The following is a 9,942-nucleotide window of genomic DNA, read 5'->3' on the forward strand; positions in this document are numbered from 1 at the left end:
GCGCCCCCGCGCCCCCGCGCCCCCGCCGGGGCCCGCCCGCCCGCTCCGCGCCGTCCACCGGAAGCGGCGCGTGCGGGGCTGTAAACACGGCCCGCGACGCCCCGCCCCCGCCCGCCCGCCACGTGACGCGCCCCCGTCCACCCCGACCCAGCACCCGCCCCCGCCGCCGCCTCATTGGGCAGCCAGCTTTGTTTACCTTATATGGCCAGGTCCTAACACTCCGCGGCCACCCATTGGCCGAGGTGCGGCCTCACTCAGTTGACGTCACTCGGAACGGAACGATGCAAATAAACCGGGGCATTCTGGGACTGGGAGTTCGGGACCGCCCCGGAACTGGCTCCGCGCGGTCCTGGCGCCCGCACGTTGAGGCCGAGGCTTCCGGCAAGGCCCACGAGGTCTTGCGGGGAAAGTGGGGGCGCCGAGGCCGGCGGACCCCGGGCCGCGTGCGGGGCCGCCCTGGCCGCTCTGCCCGGGCGCCTGCCCTGTCCTTGACTCCCCCCCCCCGGGCCACCGTGTGCCTGCCCGAGCGCCAGGCCGCGGGGGAGCCGCTTCGCCGCGGGCGGCACGAGCCTGTGCTGAGGCGCTGGGGAGGCCGGGCGGCCCCGGGGCCGGGGCTGGCGGGCGCCCCGGGGCGGTCACCCATTCACGCGGGGGCGGGCCCGCGGCCGAGCGTGGCCGGCGTGCGCCACAGCCCCCAGGCCCTGTCCCCGGGCGCGCGCTCAGCGAGAAGGATGCCGGCCCGGCCGGGCCCGGGGGCGCGCGGGGTCCTCGGGCCGGGCCCGCGCCTCGCACCCCGGGAGGCCGCCGCCCGCCCCGCCGGCGCCGCCTCGCAGCCCCCTCCGCGCGCGGCGGAAGCGGCGGGACTACAAGTCCCAGACGCCCCCGCGGCAGCCAGGCGCGGCTGGTGAGTCAGAGCCGCACAGTAAATATTTGTATTAGCCGAGCCGGCTCGCTAATGGTGGACGCGTGAGGCGGAGGAGCGCGGCGGCGGGCGGCCGGGCGGCGGGCGGCGGCGCCATGTCCGTGAACATGGACGAGCTCAAGCACCAGGTCATGATCAACCAGTTCGTGCTGACGGCGGGCTGCGCGGCCGACCAGGCGAAGCAGCTGCTGCAGGCCGCCCACTGGCAGTTCGAGGTGCGCGGCCGGGCCGGGGGCGGGGGTCCGGCCCGCGTGGCGGCGCGGCCGGCGCGGACACGTGCGGTGCGCGCGCCCCCCGGGGCGGCCGGCCGGCCCGCGCGCTCGGCCCGGGGTCCGGCGCGTCGCGGCCCGGCTGCCCGGGCTCGGCGCGCGCACGCGGCGGCGGAAACGCGCGGGGCCCCGGGATCCCGCCCCAGCCCGCGGGCGGGGGGACGGGGGACCCCCCTCTTTTGTTCGGGTAACGGCCGGGGTGGGGCGGCGGCGCGGCCCGAACGGACCGGCGGCCGGAAGGAGCACGCCCAGGCCTGGGCCGAGCCGGGCCCGCGCCGCCCCCGCCTCCCGAGCCGCGGGCCGTGGGGGCCGGAGGGTCCGCGTGCCCGGTGGGCCGCGGGCGGCGCGCGTGCCCACGGACATGTGCGCTTGTGTTTACGCACGCGCCACGCTACGTGTGGGCATGTTGGCGTGTGTGTAAACACGCAGTCCACGCGGGGGTGGGGCGTGCGCCGTGTCCACGCTCGCCGCGCGTTCGCCGGGGGTGCCTGCGCGCACGCGAGGAGGCGTGCAGGACCCCGCGCCGCGCGCCCGCGTGCCGGCCGCGGGCCACAGGTGTATCTGGTGCGCTTCCGTGCGCGCGGGCCGTCTACCTGCGCGGGTCGCCGCGCGTCCGGGGCTCCGGGGCTTTCAGCCGGCGGGGCCCGAGGTGGGGCTGCCCGTTCTGGCCCCCACCCCTGCCTCCTCGACCCATACGTGCCAGGGCCGGTGGTCTGTGCTGCCAGGAGGCCGCTAGGCCTCCCTAACGCCAAAACCCGGAAACACCCCAGGGTGGGGATCGGGCCAGAGACCCTTGAGCTCCACCCCTTACGAATGTGAGGTCGCTCTTCTCACTGTGCGCACGCGCGCCCCCGGTATCTGGGCCCAGTTGGGACCCAAGAACCTTGTTTGTTGATGGGGAGCCTTCCCAGGAAGGGTGTTTGGGTCTGCAGGGCGTCCAGAAGTTCGGGGGCTCTGGGGCTCAGCTTCTTGGAGGTGGGATGGAGTTGGGGAGGCAGTGGCCTGTCCGCCCAGAGGGGCTTCCTACTCAAGTCTTATGGAGCACCCCTGACCCTGTGTGCTGCCCACTCCTGGAGAAGGGAGGCTGCTGTGACTCTGGGCAGGTCTTTCCCTCCCCCTTCAATCCTGGGGTATGTGAGGTGACCTCTAAACAGTGACACCCCCCCTTTCCCCAGGCCTGGCAGCCCCGCCCTGCAGGAAGCTCCCTAATCAGCCCGTTGGTCTCAAGGACTGGATGTGGCAAAACTTGCAAAACCACATTCATGGCCGCTTGCTTGAGCCTCCATCCCCATGCATGGCTCCCCCCTGCTGGGGCTGGGCAGACAGGTGTCTGGTGGGGAGCTGCCCTGCCTGCCCGCTGGGCCTGGCGTTGGCTGAGCGGTCACTCTGGCAGCAACGGTTGGCTGACTTGATCACAGGAATTGAATATGTAGCTATGAGGGTTGAAATACCTGGGGAGAAACTGTCCCTGGAGGGGCAGGAGCAAACTGCACACTGGGGGTTTTGGTGGCCCCAAAGATAGGAGCTCTATGCTCCCTGAGTCTGTTTTGTCATCCACAAAAAGAGGGATCCTAGAGAGGTTCTCTTAAGGTGAAAATGAATTGTGAACCCCCAAATCTTAGGTCTCTGCATGGGGGTGAGCGAGGGGTTCCTCTCAGCCAACTTGCCCCCATGTGCCCTCCACCGCGATGGGCAGCCTACATTGGCCGAGGGCTCACCCAGACAGAGGCCGTGTTTTTTGGTCAGATTCTCTGATCCGGGTGTTAATAGAGACAGAAGGCTGCAGGGGGAGGGGACCTGTGTGTTTTAGGGGGTGGGACTTCACCGTGATGGAGAATGACAGACAGAAGCACAATCACCTGTGTGGATCCCCCACAGGTAGCCTTTGGAATTGCAGTAGGCAGGAGAGGGATGGTTTGGGTATGTTCCTGGGGATCCAGAAGTGGAATTGGGTCATCAAGAGACCTTAAGAGACCAGCACCCCCAAGCCCCCCCCTTGTGTCCCCATCAGGAAATACCCAGAATGATTCATTTGAATTTCCTTTAAAAAAATAATAAACCCACCCCCCTGGGAGCCTGGCTGGGTTTTGGGGTGTGTTGAGGCAGGACATTGGTTTAAGCAGGCTGCAGTGTAGGAGATGAGCCTGAGGCTGGCGCTGGCTGAAGGACAAGGCCCTTCACACACTTGCCCCTCCCTCACCTAGCGCTGTGGCGAGAGCCTTGGGTGCCCTGACTTTCCTCAGAGTCCCTCCTGCAATGACCTGAGCCAGCATCTCCTTCAGGGGCTCCTGGTGACCCCTTTAGAGTTCCTCCCTTGAGGTCCCTCTCTCTCCTCGAATCCCCAAGACCCCCGCCTGCTCTGCCGCCGTGGGAACTTTCAGGGGGAAGTTTAGGCGAACAGAGTGTGAAACCCAGACCAACCTCCTCCACTCAGGGCTCTCCCCAGTAGGTGCCCGAGGACCCTGCTGTGCTGCCTGGAGTGGTCTCCTTGTGGAGACTGAGCCCCGGCTGGCAGGGCTCTTGATTAGCCGAGGAGAGGGGCAGGTGGTCACAGACAGGGACACTGAGGCTCCGAGGGGAGCGGGGACGCTTGCTCCCCAGCCAGTTGGTCAGCGCGGGGCTGGCATCTCCCAAAGTGGAGGCTGAGGTCTGTTGAAAGCCCTTCCCCGCCATGGTGACGGCTGGGGAGTGCTCGCAGAGCCTCGGGGCCGTCACTGCCTACCAGGCCCCCTCAACTCCCCCACCCCCACCGCCGAGTTTCCTCAAGGGTCCTGGTGACAGGCACGCCACCTTGACTCCCGTCCACGCCATTGGTCATCAGGCTCCAGGCCTCCCCAAGTCCCGAGGGGCCAGGCTGGGTCCTGAGGCTAAGCAGTGCCTTTTCCCCAGCAGACGGCCCTCAGCGCCTTTTTCCAAGAGACCAACATCCCCTACAGCCACCACCACCACCAGATGGTAAGTGCCCCCCGGAGTTCCTGCGGCAGAGGGTGGGGGTGGGTGCTGAGCCTGTGCCCCGCAGGTTTGGTGGGCTCCCCTGCTGCCTGGGGTCATCCGGGGGACCTGGGGAGCATGGACACTGGCTGCAGACAGTGCTCCCCACCCGGGGGCTGACGGAGGTGTGGGGGCTGTGGGGAGGCCGTGCACCTGCACCAGTGTGAGGACCCCACCTTTTTGGCACCAGACTTTTTCTCTGAGCCCAGTGGCTCTGCCCAGAGCACTGTGGAAGGGGGCACAGCCGCCCACCGCACCTGTCTCCTCTTAGGGGGCCCGACCCTCCCAGAAAGGGGTGCTCACCCTCCCTCTCTGTTCTTCCCCCAACAGATGTGCACTCCCGCCAACACCCCCGCCACACCCCCCAACTTCCCCGACGCCCTCACCATGTTCTCCCGTCTCAAGGCCTCTGAGAGCTTCCACAGCGGCAGCCCGATGGCGGCCACGGCCACGTCGCCCCCGCCGCACTTCCCTCACGCGGCCTCCGGCAGCTTCGCGGCGCCCGGCTGGCCCGCTGCGGCCTCGCCCCCAGGGGGCCCACAGCATCACCAGCCGCCGCAGCCGCCCCTGTGGACTCCGGCACCCCCTTCCCCGGCGTCAGACTGGCCGCCTCTGGCCCCCCAACAGGCCGCCTCAGAACCGAGGGCCCACCCGGCCATGGAGGCTGAGAGATAAGGGAGGCCCCTCCCCCTCCCGGAGGCCAGGACCCCTGGGGCGGGGGAGAGGACGTCTCTGCGGGCCCCTGCACCCCCCTCTGTCGCAGCCTCTTCCCCAGCCCTGGAGGAGAGCCCGGGCCCGAGCTCCCGCGCGACGCCGGGCTGCAGTCTGGGCGCCCAGCTTGCGTGGCCGCGGCCCGGTGGTCTGGGTGCTGGTGGACGAACTCCAGAGACCAGACGACCTTCCCCAGAGGACTCGCGCTCGGGCCACGGGGCGGCTGGGCCGGTCCTGTCTGGAGCGCCCGGGGCCTGGGCCGCGCCCTCAGGAGTGCAGAGCCTTGTCGCATGTGCGCGTCGCTGTGTCTGTGTATTTATACGTACGTCGCTCTTCGAGAAGCAACCTAGTTCATGGGCAGCTGGACTTTGCATGCTAGAGTGAACCCCCGCGCCCCTTGCCAGCCGCCCGGCTCCCCAGGGCCCTGCCCCTCTCCCTAGCGCCCCCTGTCGGCCGGCCTTGCTGTTCCCTGCAGAGAAAAAGATGGTGGGAGACTCCAGGACTCTCCCCTCCCCCGGCTCCTGCCTGCTGGGGCCGCCTGCATGCCTTCCCCGGTGCCCGGGGTGCCCCATGCCCATTTCTCCCCCCAACAAAGGAGAAGAAAGAGTCCCAAACCACCACCAGGCTCTGTGGTCTTGCCTCTGGTCCTGAGCTTTGCTGCTAGTTCTTCCCTGTGGAGGGCGAGGCCGCGCCTCTCCGCTCAGTCCTTGCAGCCACATCGGCTCTGGTCTCCCTGCCCGCTGGCGGCTTTTCCTGTGGAGTTAGTTTCTGGCCAGTGTCCCAGGGTCCCGGCCTCCACCTGCCCCCCTTCCCCCTTGCCAGGCTGGTCAGATTTTGGCCTCCTAGTGGGCCTTCCCACCATCGAGGCCTGAGGTGAGGCCAGTCTCCTCTGGAGGTCAAGGTAGTGTCAGGCTGGAAGGACTGAAGTGTCAACCTTCCCGTTTCAGGCCCTTGGGTGGGGCCGCTGGGGGGCAGGCACTCCCCTGGGGGGCTGGGTGCCAGCAGGTGTGGCTGCAGAGTCGGTGGGGCTAGCGGCCAGTCAGGACCAGGCCTGGGCAAAGGAGACAGGCCACAGGGACGGGATGGACTGGAGGTCCCAGGCTGCTTCCCAGCTGGCCAGGGCAGACATCTGCTGTAGCCCCAAGGGAGGAGTCCACCCGCCCACCTTGGGGGAGTGGTCCCTGGAGCAGCCTGCACCCCCAGCAGGGCAGGAGGGTGGTCAGGGCCTGTGCTGCCGCTTGGCTCAACCTCACTCCATGTAGGACAGCCTGACTGCTCATGGCCCAGAGAGCCGCTCCCTCTGGGAGGTGCGCTCAACACTGCACAGAATCCCTGGTGAGCCTGGGCTTTCTGAGCAGATGCCCGAGTCAGGCGGAGCTCCACCTCACCCCTACCGCGGAGCCTGGCAGAGTGCTCCCAGCCTGCCTGGGACAGCTGTTGATGCTGGTCACTGAGCTGCCATCTCTGGTCCTCACCTTGAAAACTAGCAGGGCCCAGAGAGGGTGGAGGACAAGATGAGAAAGGTGGGGTTTGGGCCTCCTGAATTGTCACGGAGCTTCGTTCTTCTGGAGGGGAAGGCATTCTCGGGAGTGCCACGCCCACTTGGGTGGTGGGAGGCTTTGCCGGGGGCCTGGGTTACCTGCTGTGGGGTGATGCACCTGAGCAGTGCCAGCGGGCAGGTGATGGGATTGGGGTCCAGCACCGCAGGGGATGGTGTGTGCTAATTTGCACTCCTAGAAGCCCCCAAATGAGCTATACCCAAGATAGTGTGGTCCCCAGGCCGGCAGCATCACCCCAACTGGCTAGAGAGGCAGTCCCGGGGACCCAGTGGAGAAATGCCCTGCACTGAGCACTGAGGTGAGGTTGGTTTCTCTTCTGGAGCTCGAGGTAATCTCAGGCTGGAAGGACTGAGGTTCCTGTAGAGCCTGGTTATCCAACAAAGGTGCTGCTGACCAGGTGGGGTGTCCCGCCATGGCCCTAACCTGTGAGGTGCGATAGCACCCTCAAGTTGTGATGAAATGTCTGGAAACCTGGCTAAATGTCCCTGGGCCCTTTCCAGGGGCCCTGGGCTCTGCACCCCAGGTTTCTCACAGTGGGCTCACCCCAGAGTTTCCTTTGAGATCTGTAAAGACTGGCCCTCAAGGCCCCAGAGCCCTGGGGGAGAAGCGCTGTGGTAGAATCCTAGACGCGTCCCAGGGTGTTGGTGACCCACCAGGTGAACTGAACACCCCTCAACTGCACGTGAAAGGGCAAGCTCACGGGCACGACAGGTCAGCTTCCGGGCAACCCCAGCACACGGCCTTCACTTTGGGGACACTAGACTTGGGGCCCCCAAAATTAGGGAGCAAAGGGTCCCCTGCGTACTTGAGGCACCTCTTCTAGAACGGGACCCAGGTATCGGTTTTTATTCACTCCCCAGGTAAGACGAGCCAGGAGCAGCCTAGAGGGAGGGTGCGCGAGCTGGGCCCAGGTTCCCAGTGCTTCCCCGGACCCCAGGCCCTTGAGCCTCAAGGGTGGGAGGAGCCCAGACAGCCTAGAGGGGAGCCTAAGCTTGCGTGAGACCAGGAAACAAGCAAACTGGGGGGGGGGGACGCAGCCAGTCACCTGCGGCCCCTGGGGCAGCCAGCCTCATGCTGCAGTCTGGCCTGACCACGGGACTTGGGCCCCGCTCCAGCATCCACGAGGTTGTGCCAGGCGGGTCTTGGGCCACACAAGTCTCACTTCTGAAGAGAGGGGTCATGCTGAGTCAGGTGGGGTGAAAGGCGGGCTCCCCAAGAAGAGGGTGTGTGCCCCTTGCAGTCTGCTGTTGAAAGGCCCGCTGGTCTCGGTTTGCCGCCGCTGGTGTGCTTGGGTGGCATTTGTGGCTCCGATTTGTCTGCAACATTTATGATCCAGGGGCTAAGAAAAGCTGCCCTTCTGGCTTATGTAGGGAGCATGTGATAGGAGGCCCAGGTTCCCCCAAGGCCACAACAAGCTGAAGGGGACATCAGGGTGGGGACACCCCCACCCCTGGCCACCACAGGTGCGTGGTCTACCTCCCCAGGAAACACAGGGCAGCACCGGAACACTGGGCCTGTTTGCCCACCAGGTGCTCCCTGGAAGAGGAGGGGCTGCTGCGGGCTGCCAAGCATCCCCAAGGCCTTCCCCGGGGTTCTCAGGAACGTGCTGTTCCTCAAGCCTGAGCAGGCGGGTGGGGCTTTTCACAGTCGCTGGCACCTGGAACAGATGAGCTTTGACTCAGGCTGCTCCTGGGAGTTGGGGAGACCTGGGTCGGCCAGGGAGATCGTTGAGGCCAGGCCATCTTTCATTCCGCATGAGGGAAGGTCATTGGTTGCTTGGCCACAGCTTACATCCGGGAATGTGTGTGTTTCAGGTGAGCCTGAAGAGAACTTAGCTCTTCTCAGGGAGGGTCTCCAGGGCGAGGGCCCACTGCCAGGGCAGCCAGGGCCTTGCCAGAGGCTTCTTCTTCTGGGGACAGCTCCCCCTTGGGGACACTGGCCGGTCCTCCTCTCCAGGCAGCGAGACCACCAGGGACAGGAGGGGGAGCAGAAAGAACCCACTGCTGGCTGTGTGCACCGAGATGGTCTCTGCTTAGAGCCCCCAGATTCGTGGGGAGTCACCAGGGGTCAGGCCAGCCATGGTGGTGGTGACGGGCCTGGCGTGCTGACCAGTGTCCTGAGGAGGGCCGCAGCAGTGCCTGAACGTCCCCTTTCCAGCTGGCGGCGCCTTCTGGAGCAGGTCTTACTGGCGCGATGTCTGCAGTCCTCGGTGGCCCTACCTACCGTTAATGAGCCAGTATCTTTGAAAGGGAAAAACGCTAAGTGACTCCTTGACAGGGGTTTAGGGGTGAAGGTGGTTACCACGTAGCATGTCCGCTCTAGCACCGCCTTGGCAAGAGGCAGCCCCATCCTGTCTGCCCAACTCGTACATGTGCTCACATAGCAGCCCAGGCCTCCTGCCTCCCTCCCTGCACGACACATGCATCTCGGCCTTAAACCTGCACGTTGCAGAGACCCCCTCACTCCCAGTGGGGGAGCCCCTCCCCCTCAAGGAGGCTGGACCTAGGCCCTTCTCAAGTTTGCACTCTGCCTGCTCCCCAAGGCCTTCCTGCTGGGGTCATGAGGCCACCCTTCTGGGGCAGCTCCGGGCCGGAGCAGGTATGCCTCCTGCCAGCCCACCTGCCACCATCCTGAGCCAGGATGCTGGCTACAGCCTGGCACCTTGGGGCCAGGCCAAAGGCGGGCTCCCCCCGGCCACCCCTCCCCCACAGAGACAGGATGACCCTCCCCAGTGTGAGCAGCACCATGGGGACCCACCTGCTCGAGCAGGGTCATTTCTAACCTGAGGAGTGGCCAGGGCAGCAGCTTTGGGCCCAGCGGGGACTGGTGTGGGGTGAAGGGTGGCCCAGGTGCCCGCGTATCTACGGGCAGGGGCAAGTCCAAGCACAGCCTGGCTCGGGTCCATCCCCCCTTCCCCAGAATGCCCAGTCTGGCCGCACCGCCCACCTGCAGGGAGAGGTACGGAGAAGCCCGCTACATGGGCAGCACCCGAGACCGGCCTGCCCACCAAGCCGGACCTGTCCCGCAGCCCGGGCAGCTCCAGCGAGCCTGGCCACGAGGCCAACGTGATGGAGGAGGGGAGTTTGCTGCTCCTCGGCCACAGTGGCTCTGGGAGGCTGATCCCGCGGGGCAGGCAAGGCCACCCTCTGCGGAGACACGGGGCCCAGCACCCGCATCCACAGAAAAGCAAAAGATTTTATTGTGGAGAAGTTGCCAAAAATATTCCTGAGGCTGCAGTCCGAGCGCTCGGCCCATGGTTGCGTGGACAGGTAAGTCCCCCCGATTACCTTGGAGAAAGGAGAGAAGCAGGGCTGCGGGCGTGGCGGGGAGGAGCTGGGGAGGGTGCTCCTCCAGGGCGGCGCCCCGGCTCCCTCCCAACAAACCCCTTATTCTGTCTTCCCAGGGGTCTCTGGCTGTTGGGGGTCACGCCTGAAAGCTGCACAGAGTGAAATGTTCTTTCAGTCTTTGTGAACTTTGATAGCTGTGCCAG

The 9,942-nt window shown here is 66.1% G+C and overlaps 1 protein-coding gene across 2 annotated transcripts; it reads left to right on the top strand.

Annotated features, from left to right (window-relative positions):
* Positions 1 to 957: 957 nt before the first annotated feature.
* UBALD1 (UBA like domain containing 1) lies at positions 958 to 4,857 on the top strand (the record flags this gene model as incomplete). Of its 2 annotated transcripts, none has more annotated exons than XM_084251605.1 (3): positions 958 to 1,137; positions 4,084 to 4,146; positions 4,513 to 4,857. In XM_084251605.1, exons 1-3 carry the CDS (start codon positions 1,018 to 1,020, stop codon positions 4,855 to 4,857), a joined length of 528 nt encoding a protein of 175 aa, XP_084107731.1. In that variant the 5' UTR covers positions 958 to 1,017. The 2 variants fall into 2 exon arrangements, with proteins under 2 accessions (XP_084107731.1, XP_084107732.1); XM_084251606.1 differs by having other exon boundaries at positions 4,588 to 4,857.
* Positions 4,858 to 9,942: the final 5,085 nt, after the last annotated feature.

Source organism: Talpa europaea, assembly GCF_964194135.1.
Source record: "Talpa europaea genome assembly, chromosome: 12".
NCBI classification, from domain to species: domain Eukaryota; kingdom Metazoa; phylum Chordata; class Mammalia; order Eulipotyphla; family Talpidae; genus Talpa; species Talpa europaea.